The 19267-nt window shown below is 37.7% G+C and overlaps 1 protein-coding gene across 5 annotated transcripts in view; it reads left to right on the plus strand.

The window, feature by feature from the left end:
• Rabgap1 (RAB GTPase activating protein 1) overlaps positions 1-19267 on the plus strand; it is a 122518-nt gene that overhangs the window by 42917 nt on the left and 60334 nt on the right. For all 5 annotated transcript variants that reach the window (XM_052182397.1, XM_052182398.1, XM_052182400.1 and 2 more), the window contains 4 exons: positions 225-394; positions 10021-10195; positions 13589-13682; positions 18648-18798. In XM_052182397.1, coding sequence (XP_052038357.1) covers positions 225-394; positions 10021-10195; positions 13589-13682; positions 18648-18798 — 590 coding nt within the window. The remainder of the gene's footprint in view (positions 1-224; positions 395-10020; positions 10196-13588; positions 13683-18647; positions 18799-19267) is intronic.

Genomic DNA, 19267 nt, shown 5'->3' on the forward strand with positions numbered 1-19267 from the left:
CAGTATTTGTAAAGATGACTCAGAGCCTTAGAGCACTTTTGCAGACATTCTGAATATACATTTCCTGCTGCTGTACTGCACTCCAGAAAATGATTTCAGTTACTTTTCTGATTTACTGACAGAATTTTTATGGTTGACTTTAAGATATCTTGAATACAGTTGCTTAACTGATTACATGAACAAATATATTTCTGTCTTTTTCTCTCTTGTTTCTCCCTCTCTAGATAAAGTGCTGTTCATGACAACCGCTGTGGATTTGGTGATAACTGAAGTACAGGAACCTGTTCGATTTCTCCTAGAGACAAAAGTTAGAGTGTGCTCTCCTAACGAAAGATTATTCTGGCCCTTCAGCAAACGGAGCACTACTGAAAACTTCTTTCTGAAACTGAAGCAGGTACTTCACCAGGGTGCTAAGAGGATAAGAAAAGAGGATCACACCTGAGGCTGATTGATGATTTATTGTTAGAACTTCCAAATAGCCATATGCCTTTTTAGTGTATTAAGAAGGGAAATCATCTCTTGGGTTTTGTTTCATTTGGTTTGGTTGGGGGGGGTTGTTTGTTTGTTTTGGGGGGGGTTGTTGTTTGTTTGGGTTTTTTGTTTCTCAAGACAGGACTTCTCTGTATAGCCCTGTAGACCAGGCTGGCCTCGAACTCAGAAATCCGCCTTCCTCTGCCTCCCAAAGTGCTGGGATCATAGGCGTGCGCCACCACCACTAGGCTTTCCAGGGTCTTTATATCCTCATTTGCCCTCATCCTGAAGAACATTTAGCATTCCTCACGTTGTGGATCTGATAAAAGTGTGTTCTCCTATGTCTTTATACACACATATCTATTTTATGTCTATTTCATTTCATTCAGTATGGTATTTACACTGAATATAAAGTTCTTTTTTTTTCTAAAGATTTATTTTATTTTTTATTTATGTGAGGACACTGTAGCTGTCTTCATACATGCCAGAGAGGGCATTGGATCCCTCTCTGGTTACATAGATGGTTGTAAGCCACTATGTAGTTGCTGGGAATTAAACTCAGGGTCTCTAGAAGAGCAGTTCGTGCTCTTAACCTCTGAGCCATCTCTCCAACCTGAATGTAAAGTTCTTTTTTACTTTTTCAGTCTACTACTATGTCTATTTGAAAGGATTTTTTTGTTTTTTGTTTTTATAATTTTATATGTGCATTTTTCATTTCTGGAATGTCCTGCTAATTCTTTAGTGTGCTTTTCTTTTGTTTTAGTGGTTTTTGTTTTCTCCTGAAATTTTTGTTGTTATTTTTTTGAGCAGATTTTCTTTGGCACAGTTGAGATTTGGCACAGTTCTTCACAAATCACTGGATGACCCTTAAGGAACAGCGGGTGACAGCTTCCTCTTCATTTGTGTGTGTGTTATAATTTCAGATTAATTATTTCTGACAATTTAGATTCTGTTGTGTTCTTGTTTTTTTCTTAGATGGCAGTTAACTTCTATAGGAGTCAGTTGCTCTGTCTTTTCTGTGATGGCAGTAGCTGAAATATGGTGTGTTCTTTAGCCCTCCGTGGCTCTCAGTTTTCTCACCATATACTAGTTTTAATTTTCTATCTCTTCTTGGATTCTTCTATTGCTGTTGTGTCCTTGTCCCTCTTCTTCTCCTCCTCCATTGTTTCTCCTCCCTTATTTTTGTTTTCTTCCTTCACTCTCCTGATTCTTCTTGTTGAGCAATTACTCTAACACTGACCCTCAACATCAGCCACTCCACTCTCTTTCCTAACACTGACCCTCAACATCAGCCACTCCACTCTCTTTCCTGTGTTGCCACATTCTTGGAAAAAAGTCATGGTTTTGGTTGTCCTAAATTGCTAATCTGAGTTTTCATCTCTTTTTACCTTTCTGCAGCATTTTGATATAGGTGATCTTTTCTTTCTCCTCAAATACCTCTTCCTCTCTTCATTTCTAGCCCATCTCAGACCTGCCCCACCCTCAAAGGCTATACTTACCTGCCTGCCTTTAGTCTTGCAATTCATGGCTATTATCAAATAGTTTCTTAGGCCAAGAATTTTACTCTCTTATTCCTTCTGCCCCTATTTCCATCATTTAGGAACTGATGTGGTACTTCCCAGGTCCCGCAAATATGTCTTTCTCTTCCTTTTCCTGGCACAGTCTGCTTTAGGCACATTCTTTGGTTTTTTTTCGAGACAGGGTTTCTCTGTGTAGCCCTGGCTGTCCTGGAACTCACTCTGTAGACCAGGCTGGCCTCAAATTCAGAAATCCGTCAAGACACATTCTTAAGGACTCAGTCTTCAGCTGTTTCTTATTAACTAGTCCTTGGAATACTTTCCTTTGGATTCTACTGGGTAATGCTCATCTCTCCATCCTTCTTCCCTCTCCGTTTAGTACTGTGGGAGAGCACATACGTGTGTGTGTTTGTGTGGAATATGACATGTATATAACCACCTGTCATTTTTTTATGGTATAGTATATATATCTACTCTTATGTTTCTTGGCCATTTTATAATCTCTACTAAGATAATATTCACTGATTTATCCTAATGACTTAGAACATATTAGTTCTCAGTGTTGGGGTTTGAAAAATCCAAAACAACCCAAACAGTCATAAGAGTACAGCAAAGTGAGAACTTTATTTGAATTAGGTAGCAAAAACTTATGAGTCAGGGACAAACTCGGGAGCTCACTGCATTTTTTGAGTATTCATCTTAGTATTTAAGCAGATAACAAATATGTATTGTCCTCAGTCCCCTACTCATCTGTCAGGGCCACAGAGCAGACTTGGGAGCTAAACTGAGACCCTGAGCGATGTAACAGTGTTTTTAAGCTCAAAACCCACAAATGTCGGTGCTAAATTACAGTTTTTTATCAATCAGAATCATTTGTCCTTTCATCACTAGGAACATTCATTATGTTTGGGGAACAGAAAAAGATTAAGAAGAGGCTAGCCATCTGAAAAGCTCTCCTGGAGCCCGGACACTTGAACTTAATTTCATCATATGATCAAAATGGAATCTGAAAACAAAATAGCAATATTTAGGATAAATCTTACTTATTTGATCCCAACATGAGTAATTATTTTTATTCACTTCAATATTTATTGAATTGAGTTTATATACTGGTAACTTTGATTTTCTATTATACAAGATTCAAATTAAACTATTATATGTGTTTACTTTAGTGTATATTGTCCTATCAATATAAATACTGAATCTATTATGTCTGTCTTAGTTTGGGTTTTACTGCTGTGAACAGATACCAAGACAGTTCTTATAAAGGACAACATTTAATTGGGGCTGGCTTACAGGTTCAGAGGTTCAGTCCATTATTATTAAGGCATGGCAGTTTCCAGGCAGACATGACACAGGAGTTGAGAGTTCAGCATCTTGTTCTGAAGACAAACAGAAGAAGAATGGCATCCTCAGGCAGCTAGGAGGAGAGTCTCAAAGCCTACCCCACAATGACACACTTCCTCCAATAAGGCCACACCTACTCCGACAAGGCTGTGGTGGTTTGTATATGCTCATCCCAGGGAGTGGCACTATTAGAAGGTGTGGCCCTATTGGAAGAAGTGTGTCACTATGGGGATGGGCTGGGAGATCTTCCTCCTAGATGCCAGAGCATGCCCAGTCTGTTCCTGGCTTCCTCTGGATAAAGATGTCGAACCCTCAACTCTTCCTGTACCATGCATGCCTAGATGTTGTCATGCTTCTGTCTTGATGACAATGGACTGAACCTCTGAACCTGTAAATCAGCCACAATTAAATGTTGACTTTTATAAAAGTTGCATTGGTTATGGTGTCTGTTCACTGCAGTAAAACTCTTAAGACAAAGGTCATACCTCCAGATAGTGGCACTAGCTGCACCAAGCATATTCAAATTAGTTCTGATGTGTATATTTAGACAAAAAACAAACAGAATTGGAACAGGGCTTCTTTCCAGCATTGTTTGTGTTTCCACAAGAATAAGAGATCAGCATAAGATCAGCAATCTTTTTTTAACCAATGGCTGGCTTTATGACTGTACACCTTTCTTCAACTTTGTCTTTTTACTGAAGTCTAAGTTGTCAACAATAATAGAATCTCCCTCATACTAATACTGTGACATTAATGAAGAGTTCTGTAAAGTTTGGATTGGATAGTCTCCACATGTAGTTGAGATGTAGTATGGAATCTCTTGGAATGTGACAAAACTAGAAAACTCTGTTGTAAAATGAGAACATTGTTTAGCACTTAATTATTTACCCATTTAGAAAGCCTTATTCAGTTGAGGTCAGCATCCCACTTGCCTCAGTTTGCTGAGTGTTAGGAAATATGTGCTGTGCCATGCCACCAACACATATTTAGATGGGAGAACAGCACCTAAGGTATCAAACCAGCTGTCAAGCATTATTTCACATTTAGGGAATGAGGGGGAATAATTCTCAAAGTGTCTACAGTGACTCTAGAGAAATGTCTCAGTGCTTAAGAGAACTGCTGTCTGCACTTCCAGAGGGTTTGAGCCGAGTTCCAGGTCCTCACGTGGTGAGTCACACCTGTCTGCATCTCCAGTGTCAGGGGCTCCAGCACTCTCCTCTGGCTCTCCGTCACCTTAAACACATGAAATGAACAAAGTGTCTGGAGTAAGAGGCAATATATAAAAACTAATTACATTATGTTTTTATTACAAACATGTTTGCTTAAATTTTTCTTTAAAAGTTCTGGTTTATCATCTTGTGTTAGTGGACATAAAGTAACTCCCCTGATACTGCATTTTTTTCCTTGGGATTTCCTGTCATATTGAAATTAAGGACTGTGTGGCCTGCTGGGCCGAAAAGACATTTCTGTGGTTAGGAACACTTAGCACAGAGGACTCATGCTCACTCCCCAGCACCCATATGGCAGCTATAACCGTACAGCATAACTCCAGTTCTGGAAATCCAGTTCCCCCTTCTGGCTTCTGTGGGCATCAGGCATGCATGTTGTACACGTACATACATGTAGGCAAAATAATGAAAACTACAGATCTTTTGTAAAAAGACTTTTGGTTGAGTGTAGACTATGTCTTCATGGGATTTTTTTAATTCTATGACAAGATTAAAATATATATTGTATGTTATTCTAGCGCTGTTAGCTTAACTTATTTAGGCTACAATGATGAATTGTTAGGATAAACTGGCCAACAGTATACCTGTGGAATATTTTAATGGATTACTCTTTGCTCCTCTCTGAGAGATATAAACAGAAGCTGGATTTCCAGCATCATCTTTGTGAAAAAGAAGTCATGTGAAAGCTGAGAAGGTGGCAGGAACTTCCTAATACTTTTTAATTTTACCCTTTTTGGATAAGTTGTATGTAGGATTATGGTCGTGGGACAAAATTGGGAATGGGAAAATATAAGTAGAGAGTGAAGAATTGGGACATTTTTCTGTCTTACAGCCCTCATAACTGATAATTTTATGTGACCTATAAAGCATTTAAATATTTTTATAGTATTAGATACTTGCAAATAGTATTGATCTCACTTTGTGTGACTTAATGGCCTATGTTTATTCCAGTTACAACTTTCCTGGTTACTGACTGCATTGTGTAACTTTCACGGCAAGTTTGCATACGTACCATTCTTGTGGAAGGGGAAACTGTTACCTAGAAATGACACATTTCTGGAATAGTTGTGAACACAGTAGTTTCTCAGCCTTCTGAGTGTCAGCCAGGATTCTTCCACAGAGACATGCTAGTTTTGTCTATTTAAAAAAAACTGGTCTTTGTGATTTATTTAAATTAAGCAGTACCTTAACATTTTGGCCCTTTTGATTTCTAATCAGACTGAAAAGAAAACAGATTTTTAAAAATATATGTATAGTCTTTCTTTGGGTTGTTAATATATTGGGGTGGTTTTAGTTGTGGGTGTGTGGGTATGTGGGTGTGTCTGTGTTGTGTGTGTTTGTCATAAATAATGAGGAAACAGTTGCAGAAATTTTGGGGTGAGTGTATTTAAACCTTCTTGTTTTCCTTTTCATTAAAATTACCTGATGGCAGTAACTCCTTAGAGTAGGAGCTAGCTCACATGGAATTGTCTTATTAAGATGGAATCATATCAGAGAAGAAATTTAAAATTAATAGGGAGAGAAAGACTACATTCTTTGACCTAAATGTGTAACATTTATTAAAATGAACCTAAATACTGAATATTCCAAGTGTGGCATAAAATAAATGCAAAACCAAGGAGGCATTTTTAGCAATATAAAATTACGGGCCAAATCTTGCTAACTGTCCTCTGAGGTCCACACAGGGGCTGTGCTATAACACACATGCACATCACACATTTATATAATAAACAAATAAATGTAGTTTTTAAAAAGAGAGAGAGGTGTTAAAGGAATGGATCAGGGTTTAAAAGCTTTGGCTACTTTTATAGAATATACCTGGTGGGTTCCCAGCATCTATACGATGATGCTCTGCTCTACGTAACTTCAATTCTAGAGAATCCGATACTCTCTTCTGACCTTTGTAGGTAACGCGCATGCGCGCACGCACACACGTACACACACGTACACACAAGTATCCTATACTTAAGATGAAAGATTTTAAAAAGTGAGAAAATATAAATATCAAATTATATAATTGGGGGCTGTCAAGATGCTTCAGCAGATATAAAGTCTTGGCTTTGTCTAAGATTAGAGGACCTGTTTTTCCAAAAGTATGTGAGGAGATGTTGGTACACTTAAGAATCCAGTGGTTCAGTGGTAGCTATAGAAAGTTTTATCTTTTGATAAATGATGGCAAACATTTTATCGTGTCTCATAGTAATTTTCTCTTTTTTGTGTATTTCCTATTAACATCATTTAGTTATGTTTCCTCTTTATTTGTGTGACTCAAACCAGGGTAAACTCGGCCTTCTCTGCCTTCTAAGTGCTGGGGACTGCTGGTTATTTAATCTGGTAAACACCTTTAGAGAATGGTGTCTCTCCCATTTTACTAGTCTTTCCACTTCAGTTTTAATGATGCTTTTTGAGTTTTCCACATAGTTTATTTTTATATACTTGAGTTTATCAGGTTTTCCTTTAAAGATTCTGAATTTGGCATCTAAATTCGAAAGTTTTCACACTTTTTCTATTACTGTCATGATGTTTCTAGATCTCTGATTTATTACTATAGTGCTCCTCTGTACAGTTAAATGTGGGTCTGGCTTTTTCTCCAAATGCCATCTAGTCTACGTGGAATTCATTGACTTACACTACTCAGCGGTTCATGGTGCTCCCCTTATCCAGCTTTCATGTGCATTGGAGTTCTCCAAAGTGTCTCTCCTTCTTGGTTCATGTCGTAAAGCATTGGTGTCAAAGTCTTTGTATCAAGTAAGGCGACTTTTCATCCAACAGACACTCCTGGTTATGGGCTTTCTTAGATACTCTTTATTTTCTTTTCAGATAAAACATTAAAATCCACTAGTTTAGCTCTGGGGATAGTTGCTGTTGCTTCTGTTAAGGAAATGTCGTCTTACCAGGAACAGGGGGATGTCTTCACTTACTCATGTCTGGTCTTCCTTTGTCCTATCAGAGTTAGTTTCATTTATTTTACAATATATGAATTATTATATGTATGTAATTCATATATTGTGCCTTATATATATTTGAATGTATGACAGTTTAGAAACATATTTAAATTATTTAATATTTATAAAAATATGTATTGTAGCATGTAAATTTCAAAGCTTTTGATTATGGAAAATTCAGAGAGGTTTTTTGCTTTTTGGTTTTTGTTTGGTTTGGTTTCTTGGGTGGGGGGTGGCAGGCAGGGATGAGACAAGGTTTTTCTATATCACCCTGGCTGTCCTGAGACTCACTCTGTAGACTGGGTCTCAGACTCAGAAATCTGCCTGCCTCTGCCTTCCAAGTTCTAGGGTTAAAGGCGTGTGCCACCACTGCCTGGCCAGAGAGAGGTTTTTAAAATAGTATAATGAATCCCATGTGCTTGGACAGTGACTATTTTCACATGTGGAGTTATGAACTCATCAGCTTGCTCCCATTCTCAGCTTTGCATAACTTGTAAGGTGTATTGTTGACACTAAGCAAGGAAGGTGCATGATGTTGGTTGCCTTACTTTTGTAGACTTGGAGAAACATATACTTTTTTTGTAATTTTTTTTAACATTGAGAGCAGAGTAGTTGATCTTTGAAATGTTTCAGATAGCAATTAGGTGATGTTTCAAAGAACACTATAGGCAGGCATGTTGGCGCATATCTTTAGTCCCAGCGTTCAGAAGGCAGCATCGCATGAATCCTTCTTGACGATGAGGATCATTTGGGCCATACAGTGAGAGTCTGTGTTTTGTTTTTTGTTTTGTTTTGTTTGTTTTTAAGTAATTTAACAAACTTACATCAAAAGATTTAAATCCTATCATCATAGTTCTCAAAATCATAATGTTTTCAGTTTAGGGATGAATATATATCAAGGATTTTAATTTAGTACATTAATCATAAAGATGATAAAACTACGTACTTAAGAACTTGGGCCTATTTGGTTCTTGTGTTTTAAAAAAAAAATCAAAAGCTGTTAGAATAAGATCACTGCCAGACAGTGGTAGTACTACAGGCCTTTAATTTAATCCCAGCACTCAGGAGGCAGAGGCAGGCAGATCTCTTGAGTTTGAGGCCAGCCTGACCTACATAGTGAGTTCCAGGACAGCCAGAGCTACATGGAGGAACCCTATCTGGGGTGGGAAGGAGGGTGGTTGTTAAGGTTACTATGCTATTGGTAGGTAACCTTTGGGTCATCTTTTCTATCCAACAGAAATTATTTGAATATCTCCTAGACATAAACCTACAGGCCACTTTGTAACTGCGGAGAGCCAGAGAGTCCTTTACTAATAATAAACAACTGGGTTAGAGACAAATATATTTGTCTAGAAAACTATTCAGCCCTAGAAACAGTTGCTAAACTAATCAGATATCCTGTGGTCTGGCTTGGCAAGATTTTGTTGTGCTTATTAGTCTGTGGTTGTGCTTGGCCTCTACTGGCAGAGATGCTTAATGGGGCAGGGACTCCTGGCCTTCAGTCTAAGACGCCTGTTTTAAATTGCACTTCAGGATGATATGAAAGGACACATTACTATCATCTTGGCCTTACTCCTAAGATTGGGGTAATGCTTTTAATGGTCGGTAGAGTCGACTCTACCGTCCTTGGGGTCCTTCCCTTGTCCGTGTCCGCGTCCTCCACCTTCCTTCTGTATGCTTCGCACCTTTCGTGTGTCTCCAGCCTTCAGCTCCTTATTTAGCTTTGTCTTCTCCAACTGGCAATAATAGGAATATTAAGGTGCTCAAAATATGTATTATGCTGACAGAATTGTATGTGTGTCTAATTTTTTAAATTAGGCCCATATAAATTGTTTATGGTGCTTGCCTAAGGTAAGAACCAGAGTGAATGTTGAAGTTACTTGGCAAAAATTGTTTAGAATTATATTGTTGTCTTGCCTGCTATTCATCTCCACTTACTGTCCTCCTATCCAGCCTTGGAGTTAAGAAAATTTTCTGTATACTGTTTGAACTAAGCAAAAAAAGGAAAGGATTTTCTTAGTGCTAAACTTTTAGAATGTATCAATGATTTTGTTATGTGGTTTTAAGTAGGAAACCTGAAAAGACACCTTAAATTTATTGGAAAGACAAAGGACAGTTGACGTTCACATTGACTGAATATTGGTGATTAAATATTTGATCATTTATTTTAACGAAAGATAAAATTATAAAACTGCAATCTCAGTTACAATGTTCAATTTTCGTAAGAGATTGGGTTGTTTGTGTTTTTTTGGTTTTAGAGACAAGGTCTCTATGTAGACTGGCTGGCTTTGAACTCACAGATATCTACCTGCTTCTGATTCCCATGTACTGGGATTAAAAGTGTCTACCACCATGTCAGGCCTTCACCTCATGCTTTCCTACTTTATAAAGGTTACATTCAGTGTAGAATTCAAGAAAACACCATTTATTCTTGTGTCCAATACAAAGATAAAAATGATAATTAAAACAAAGACATTTGCTACATAATGTACTCTTTTTTTTGTCATCAAGATAAAGCAGAAGGAGAAAAAGAATAATGCTGACACTTTATATGAAGTTGTGTGTTTGGAAAGTGAGTCAGAGAGAGAGAGGAGGAAAACCACAGCCAGTCCTTCAGTTCGCCTACCACAGTCTGGATCGCAGAGCTCCATGATCCCCTCTCCTCCAGAAGATGATGAAGAAGAAGGTCAGTGTAGAGAAGCTGGTTTATGTATCAGGAGGGCTGTGCATACTGCTGCGACTTCATCTTTATGGGGGGGGGGGGTGCTGTTGGAACTCAGTATAGACAAGCAGCTAGGAGGTCTGGGAAACAGGCGAGGTCGCCATGCACCCCCACTCCCTGGCAGTGATTTTTGTGTATGTTTTATACTTGCTCCACCGTGCACCTGTGAAGGGCAGGACAACTTGGTGGCAGTCTGTACTTTTCTGTTACTCTGTGGGTTGTAGGGATGACCCTGAGGTCAACAGGCTTCTCAGCAAGCACCTTTACCCAGTGAGCCAGCCCACCCGCCCACATTTGGGCATTCTTTAAGATATTCATAATCACGTTTAAAAAATGAGGTTTTGTAATCTGTTGGTCACTGTTTAAACGTAATACAAAGAAGTGGGAGCTAGAAGGAAGTTTTTGGCACAGGAAAATAAAGAACATTTCACAGTGGTTGTCATAATACTACAAGGGCTTCATTTTTAGTGAATGACACTATGATGATAGAAAGTCATTTGAGTTTGTATCTGTGAAGTTCACATGATGGTCATCAAATTCGTTTTTTCGTTTTAGAGAGTTTGTAGGACATCCCAAGAGTTGTTTTGAGCTGGGATTAAAAGTGCAAAACTCAATAGAGATAAATAGGATGCTTTGAGCATTTCTGGCAAATCAGTCACATTAACAAAAATAAAGAGGTATAAGAAATGAATAACTTTGTTAAAAAGATAAATACTCATGATTATGTGTTCTTTTTCAATATGAGAATACACACTGACTCTTCAATTCTCTCTCTCTCCCTCTCCCTCTCCATCTTCCTCTCCCTCTCCCTCTCCCTCTCCCTCTCCTTCTCCCTCTCCCTCTCCTCCTCCTCTTTCTCCCCCTCTCCCTCTCTCCCCCCCTCTCTTTTGGTTTTGGTTTTGGCCCTACTAAATAATGACACCAGGATTGATGATACTTAACACTAAGTTGTGGAAGAGAGATTCAAATGTTGGAGTGGGTTCAGGAGTCTCTACTGATGGTTCTTAACTAGAGAGGAATAAGGACTATTAATACCTGATAGTCCATGGGGAAGGGAGTAAATGCTAGAACATAAACTCTGCAGAGGAATAGGAGTCAGTGTAGACCACAATATCTAACTGCAGTGGGTACTCAGAAAATATTGGCAGGAGGAGTTAAGTCCTAGGATCCACGAATATAACAGGAAATTTGTGACAAATCTGGAGTGCAGGGATCATGCCTTCTTTAATCAAAATCTTTCTAACCCACTAGAAACCCTGTTATACTGTGATGTTTGCTCCCTGTGAAAAATGACTACTCTCCACAGAGGTTTCTCACCTAGAGGACATCTGACAAGGAGGCTGAACTTACAAAACAAAATTCTGACACTTGAAATGACTTTGCATTCCCTTTCTCTGCCCATAACCTTGGGTTCTAATGACACATTCCATGGAATTACTGTTAAGATTTATTGAAAGAGTCCAGAGCAGTAGGAGAGAATTGTGGAAGATAGATCTTTCTACTACTTCAGAAAGACTTCGCACACCGTGTAAAATGTAAATTTTTCTTGACATTACAGAGATTTCTTTGTATAATTAGGTTCACCAGTGACACCCAGCCTATTTTAGCACATATTTTTTGTCTTCCACTCACAGGCTGTATGTGGTGGATGTTTTAATGAATGAGAAATTGAGAAATTACAAAGTAGTATCATTCTGGCATACTAATGAATTTGGGGGAAATTGTCCTTAGTATCTTGAGTTTTTTCTACTCCTCATTATTTACATACAGAAATATTTCATTTATATTCAGTCTGTCTTTTCCTTGTCTTACAATCATAACTATAAAAATATCCAAAGTGCTAACAATGCAGGAAGTTTAATAATAGGTGTCAAAGATTTATGAGCTTAATTTTAAAGTTGCTGCTTTGTGGCTGTACTCCATGAAGGAGAAGTAAGTGGCAATGCTGTCCTCACAGTTTTGTTCAGTGAGGATGTAAAAGAACAGACAAGTACTGTTGTACTCAGTTAATGAGAATGTGAATTTTTATAACTGTTTGAAAAGACAGTTGGTCAGACAATTACTAAATCCTTGAAAATAATGGTTTTTAACTTGGGACAATCATTTCTAGGCATATGCCCAATAAAGCAGTGAAACAGTATAATCCTAATGCTGCAGAGAGCAAACCTTACAAACGCACCAGTACTCGGAAAGAGAACGTCCTATTGTCACCTCTGTGTTCTCATCTTTGGTGCTGGGTGTGACTCAGGGCCTCAGATATGCGAGTGTACTGTTTGTCTCTCATTGAGCTACGTCCTCAGCCCCTCACTGTCATTGTCTTTACCACCTGCACAGTTTATAGTCTCTAAATTCTGATTAATTAAATTGAAATTAGTTTGATTATGTATTTTAATGTGTTTTGCCTGCATATATGTCTGTGCACCATGTTTATTCCTGTTGTAAGAAGAAAAGAACGAGGGCTTCAAATCTCTTGCAGTGCATTTCCAGATGGCTGTTGAAAACTGAATCCAGTTTCTCTGAAAGAGTAGTTACTGTTCTCAACCTGAGTCCCCTATATAGTCTTAATTTTCATAACTTAAATTTTAAATTATTCATTTTGTTCTTATTAATATTTTGTTTTCTGTTCTAACTTAATGTCATTCTATAGAACATATATAAAGTCATTATGTAATTAAAGACCAGAAATAATATTCATGATAATTCATCATTCACTCAAGCAGTGATTATTAATATCTTGATTATGCTCCATTTGTTTGGAGTTTTTAACAGATCATACTGATGATTTAACTATTCATCTTCTTATATCATTATGTAAATACAAATATCTGCATTCATTTACCTCATATACATGTCATAATTTAATATTTTTTAAATTAGTATACAAAGTATTAAATGTCATAGCATTTTCAGACACATAAAGGTAAAGTTGAGAAAGTGAGCTAGACAAACAAAAAAACGAGAAATGATTCATTTTTGAATCATTTATTCCACTATTTATTTACCACGCTCCTTTACTGGATGCCTGGGTGACTAGCTTTGTTCTTTACCATTTTAGATAAAACTGTTACATCTTTTTGTACATCAAACTGCTTATTTTGGAAAAAGAACATTTTGAGTTCTGTATTTTATAGATAAATAACTTTTCTACAATTGTTATTATAGATAAATGATTTTCTACAATTTCAGGTCTACATAATAAAGGCATATAGAAAGCAAGAGACAATTAAACAGGTTATAAAAGCATTGTGTATAAATACTGAGAACATATTGCTTTACATTCCCAATAAACATTTACATTTACCTTTTATAATCCCATGTCCGTTCCTTTTTTTTTTTTTTTTTTTTTTCTTATTACAGATAATGATGAACCTCTCTTGAGTGGATTTGGGGATGTATCCAAAGAATGTGCAGAAAAAATTCTTGAAACATGGGGAGAACTGCTGTCAAAATGGTGAGTTATAGACTCGTTCTGCTTCTCACCTGTCACTCTCATGTTTTTACCTTATTTGCAATCTGGAACCAATAATAGAGATCTACAAATAAAATCTCACTCGAGAATCTATTAGACATTTATAAGGATAACAACAAACACATGAATCAGTCTGAGATCATTAGAAACCTAATAAAGTCTCATTGATGAGGAAAATGTCCAGACATGGAATTCATAGGCAGAGAGGGAGAGGGGAAAAGGAGAAAGATCCTTTAGTCCTGTACATTGGAGAAGATGGGAATGACCGGCTATTTGATTATAGCCAACAGAACTCGCCACCACCACCTTCACTCTTTAAAGTCAGAGCTGCTTCTTGCCTGCCTAGCTCTAACTGAGCAGGAGGTCCCTACAGTGGCTTTGTATAAATGAGACTACCTGACAAGTCTTCGTGTGGCTACAGACTCTGTTTTCAGTAGTGTGCCCTCTACTAGAGGGGTGAGGAAATTTAATGAATACAGGCCTGGTTCTATGCAACTCTGAAATTAGATGCAATCAAAGTCTTTTTAACTTAAAAAGCAGATTACAACCTCTGGTACAAGAAATTCCTTAGGGTTTCAGATATATACTTCTAAAATGTAGCTACTGGTGCTGTGCAGGAGGCAGGTGGGGCCTGTCTTGTTTGCCCTTTTAAAGATATCAACCTGCATGCTATTCAGGCCAAAGTTTAACAGGTAGCAGGCCACACACGTGATGAGCTGGCTTAAAAATCTACTATGATTGGAGACTTTTTTAGTCTTTTTTTCCTCTCCTCCAATTCTTAGTTATTCTCAGTGTTAGATAATTTTTCCCATAGAGTTTAAAGTTATCTAAGTACAATTGACAAGTAGAAAAATAGGGAACAGAAATCAGATATTGTCAGTTCTTTTATTGCCATTTGTGGGGGAAATTTTAATATAAATGTGAGACACAAAAAACATTAATGTAAGTCAGAATGCTTCAATGAGCAAAACAGAAGTTCACCTTTATAACAATTCTAAATAAATGTTAAATTTTTATGAAGAAAAAAATACACTGATTGGAGGAGTTTAGAAGATAGTCGAGCTGTGTGTGTGTGTGTGTGTGTGTGTGTGTGTGTGTGTGTGTGTGTGTGTGTGTGTAATATAGAGACTTTGGGTAGGGTTTTTCCTTACCTGTAACACATATAATACCTGAAATGGCAAAGTTGAGTATCCTGAGCATGATGTGAGTGCTGTATTCATTATTTTTACTACTACAATAAGTAGTTTAGGCTTAGGCTGGCAATCTAACTCTGTAGGTGGCACTTGCAGGGCATGCTTGAGGCTCTCAGTTTAATCATCAAAACTGCAAAACAAAGCCTAACTCTGTAGTGTGGCACTTGCAGGGCATGCTTGAGGCTCTCAGTTTAATCATCAAAACTGCAAAACAAAGCCTGATGATTCCTGCAAACTAGGTCTGGTAGAATATGTCTCCTCCAGGCTCCTCCAGTGGGGTGTGGAAGGAGGACAGTTAAGACTTCAAGTCCAGCCTGGGCTATATTGCAAAATTGTGTCTCAAAATGAAGAATTTGACTGATGATGGTATCCTTTAAATCCCAGCACTCAGGATGCAGAGGTGGAGGATCTCCCTGAGTTGAGTGCCAACCTGGCCCATATAATGAGTTCTAAGCTAGCCAGGGATGCACAGTGAGAATATGTCTAAAAGAAAAACAATTTAAAAAAAAAGATCTTGACAGCAGTATTAGGAAGCCTGTTTACAAACAGTGTGTTACCTTTGGGTGCTGATTAGCATAACGAGAGGTACTCTGGTGAGACATATATACCATATCTTTTCTTCCTTGGTAGGATGTCCTGGGAGGAAAAATCTAAATTTGAAAGTGATCTATCTGATCATGGTCTGGTTATTATGGCTATCATTAATGTTCCTTATGGGCTTTGTACATTAAGGGGTTTTTTTCTCTTACAGGTTTTGACTATTAAACTTAACTGTATTTTTGATAAAGCTGTGTCTCAGCAGATGTCATGCCCCTCACTACACACATGGACATCATCTGCTCCGATTCTTTGACACTGCTTTATACTTTTGACAAAACACTGTCTGCCTTGGGAAATGTCAAATATGTACAAAAGAGAATAGCAAACGAAAGCATGAGTTGTCTTTAGAAACACAACTGTAATACATGAACTGTGCAAAAGCCCTTGGAAATGTCTCTTCTTAAATTTTGATATTTCTTTACTAATAAGAGACAAGATTGCTGATACACGTTAGTTTCAGTTTCAGCTCAGTGATCTGGGGTATGTGGACTGCTCCAGTAGGAATTTTATATGTGTGAAATGTTTCTGGGTAACCCAGCATTGGAATTCAGTGTTGACAAGACTTCATAATAATATAATTAAAACCATCTCTACAGTGCTCACAGTCCAGAGCTCATTTTTTTTTTTTTTTTTTTTTTTTTGTCCTGGGCTTATTCTATAGACCAGATTGATCTAGAACTCACAGAGGTTCTCGGGCCTCTGCCTCCAAGTGCTGGGATTTAAGTCGTGTGTCACCACACATGGCAAAACCTCATTCTATTTCTGTGAATCCAGCACATTTTGTATAATGACATCATTTGTTTTGTTGTCAAACTTTGTTACTCACAATCAGCTGTGTCCTACCATTCTCTTAAATGTATTAACTGACTTCCTATCTGTCTCTTGATGACCTAAGATTGTTTTTGTTTGTAAACTGCTTTAGCTTGTTTTTTATGTCTTCAGCTATATAATAATCTAATCTGTTTCATCTATCTGAACCTTTTTGTCCATCCTATCTGTTCTAGGATCTTAGGGTTGTAGAGATGATAGTTTAAAGATTTACACACCTAGCACAGCATCAAGTTGTGTGCACTCTTTCAACTATAACAGTATTACAGACTTGTACATTTTTACACACAGGTTAGGCATTCTAATAACTAAACTGGCAAACCCAGAATTTTTTTCAACATAGCGAGTCTGGTTCTGATGCTTATTTATTTACTGGTGAAGTAAACTTTTTAAAAATTATTTTTATTTGGCTGGAGAGAAGGCTCAGCAGTTAAGAAGACTGCACTTCTGGAGGTTCTAAGTTCAATTCCCGACAACCACATGGTGGCCCACAACCATCTGTAATGAGATCCAGTATCCTCTTATGTGTCTGAAGAGAGCAACAATGTACACACATACTTAAAATAAAAAAATAAAATCTAAAGAAATTATTATTTTAATTATGAGGGGCTGAGGGGAGGTGTGCACATGAATGGATCCCCCTGGAGCTGGAGTTACAGGCCGTTGTCAGCCACCTGATGTGGATGCTGGAATTAAAGTTGGGTCCTCAGGAAGAGCACGATTTCCCTTAACTACTCAGCCATCTCTCTAGCCCCCCTAAAATAGATTTGTATAACAGTACTAGTATCTATGTGTCATTCTCCAGTTTCATTTGAATGTGACTCTTGGAAGATAGCACTAATGTGCTCAGTATAAAATAGTATGCTAGTTGTATGTAGAGTTAATACTGTCAATGGCTAAAATTGTTCTAAAAGAAATTTTACTAGTCTAAGTTATTATGGTTAGCAAATATTTCTATGAAGAATCAAATAGCAAATATTTAAGACTTTGTGGGCAGATGATACTCTTACAACTATTTACTTCTGCTATTGAAAATCGAAACAATCATAAATAATAATTGGAAAAGGACATAATTGTGTGTCAACTAAAGTTTATTTACCCCAAGGCCATAGTATTTCAAACCTTTAACAGCATAAAGACTAATACTGGTTTTTGCTGGCAACTCTCCATATATGCACACATGCAAGGAAAAATGTATATGAATTGCCCATGTCTCTCACAGCAGGGTACAGAATCATAGAAGAAGTAACGATCAAATTTTAAATATGCTGTGTATTATTCTCATAGAATTTGGATGATGTGAAAAGTCTCAGAGATATTTATAATGTACTGGTGGTTCTTAGTATCAGTAACTTGTGCTTCAGTCTGATAGCCACAGGAGCATTTCTTGGTCAGGATCCTGCTTTAGTGACTCATTAATGGTGGTTTTTCCAGTCACGGAGGAGCTGTGACATGTCTCAGGATCATCCATGCCTTCAGTGAACTGCCCAGGCTCCTTGACCTCCCTGCATTATGGAATAACGTCTGCCTTTATGATAGGGTCAGTGTAAGACACAAAGCACTGAGATCATGCTAGTGTTTGAAGACAGGCTTTATTTTGTTCATCTTATACATGAAATCTGAAACCCAAGACTTTTGTAACTTGTATTATTGTTGCAGTAAGAATGTTCTTAGCTACCACATATATTCAAACTGTTATTTGAAGAAAGAACTGCTGTTGTTTCTCTATGCCCATTAATTGCAATTTTTCAAGGATTTATTTTTATTTATTTTTTCATGTGTATGTGTGTTTTTGCCATTTGTGAGCAAGGTTAGAGCTGGGCAGAAGGGAGAACTGAAGTTACACATTTGTGAACCAGGTAACAGTCTCTGTGGGAGCAGCAAAGCATTTCTCTAGCATCTAATTGTACTTTTGCTCTAACTTGTATATAAACTGTAATTAAAAAAATGTCCATGCAGTTTCCAGTTACTTTTATTTGTTTATTTAGTTGGTTAGTTGATTGATTAGTTTTTCCTGACAGGATTTCTCTGTAGAGCCCTGGCTGTCTTGGAACTCACTCTGTAGACCACCAGGCTGGCCTCAGAGTCAGAGTTTACCTGCCTCTGCCTCCCAAGTGCTGGGAACCACTGCTTCCTAGCTTGCAGTTCTTTTTCAGACAATGACTTAATGATACTTAGACACAGTGGTTACAGGTGCCATGTTTATGCTTCGTTTTGTATTATTGCTGTGTTACTTTCTCTTTGTAAACCACTTTATTTTCATTAAAGATTTTTTTTTCAGAGCCTCTTCCTTTGCCAAAGTAATGAATTACGGCTTTATTTTTAGGCATCTCAACTTGAGTGTGAGACCAAAGCAGTTGTCATCCTTAGTGAGAAGTGGTGTTCCGGAAGCTCTTCGTGGAGAAGTCTGGCAGTTGCTTGCAGGCTGCCACAACAACGATCACTTAGTAGAAAAGTACCGAATTCTCATCACAAAGGTCAGAGAGGTGTACAGCTTAGAGTGGATGGTCAAATGTTTTATACTTTATCTTAAATATAGTCCAAACATGTGTTTTTCTTTTGGCACAAAGATGAATGCACAAAGTTTACTTTCTCAATTGAGTAGCCAGGCTGTTTATGCAATGCAGTGTTTTGGGTGGGTTTTTGTTTACTTGTTTTTTCTTAATTTTCTTTCCTTTGTTGTTGTTGTTGTTGTTGTTGTTGTTGTTGTTGTTGAGACAGGGTTTCTCTGGGTAGCTAGCCCTGGCTGTCCTGCAACTCATTCTATAAAACAGGGACTCAGAGATTCACCTGTTTATGCCTACCAAGCACTGCAATTAGAGATGTGCACCACTAAGCCCCTGCTCTTTGTTTGTTTGGCTTTTTAAAGGGGGGCCCTGGCCTGTCTAGAGCTCGTTCACGGTGCAGTCAAGATTAGCCTAGGACCTGTGGCAGTTCTCCTAAGGC

The sequence above is a fragment of the Apodemus sylvaticus genome, chromosome 5 (genome assembly GCF_947179515.1).
Source record: "Apodemus sylvaticus chromosome 5, mApoSyl1.1, whole genome shotgun sequence".
NCBI classification, from domain to species: Eukaryota; Metazoa; Chordata; class Mammalia; order Rodentia; family Muridae; genus Apodemus; species Apodemus sylvaticus.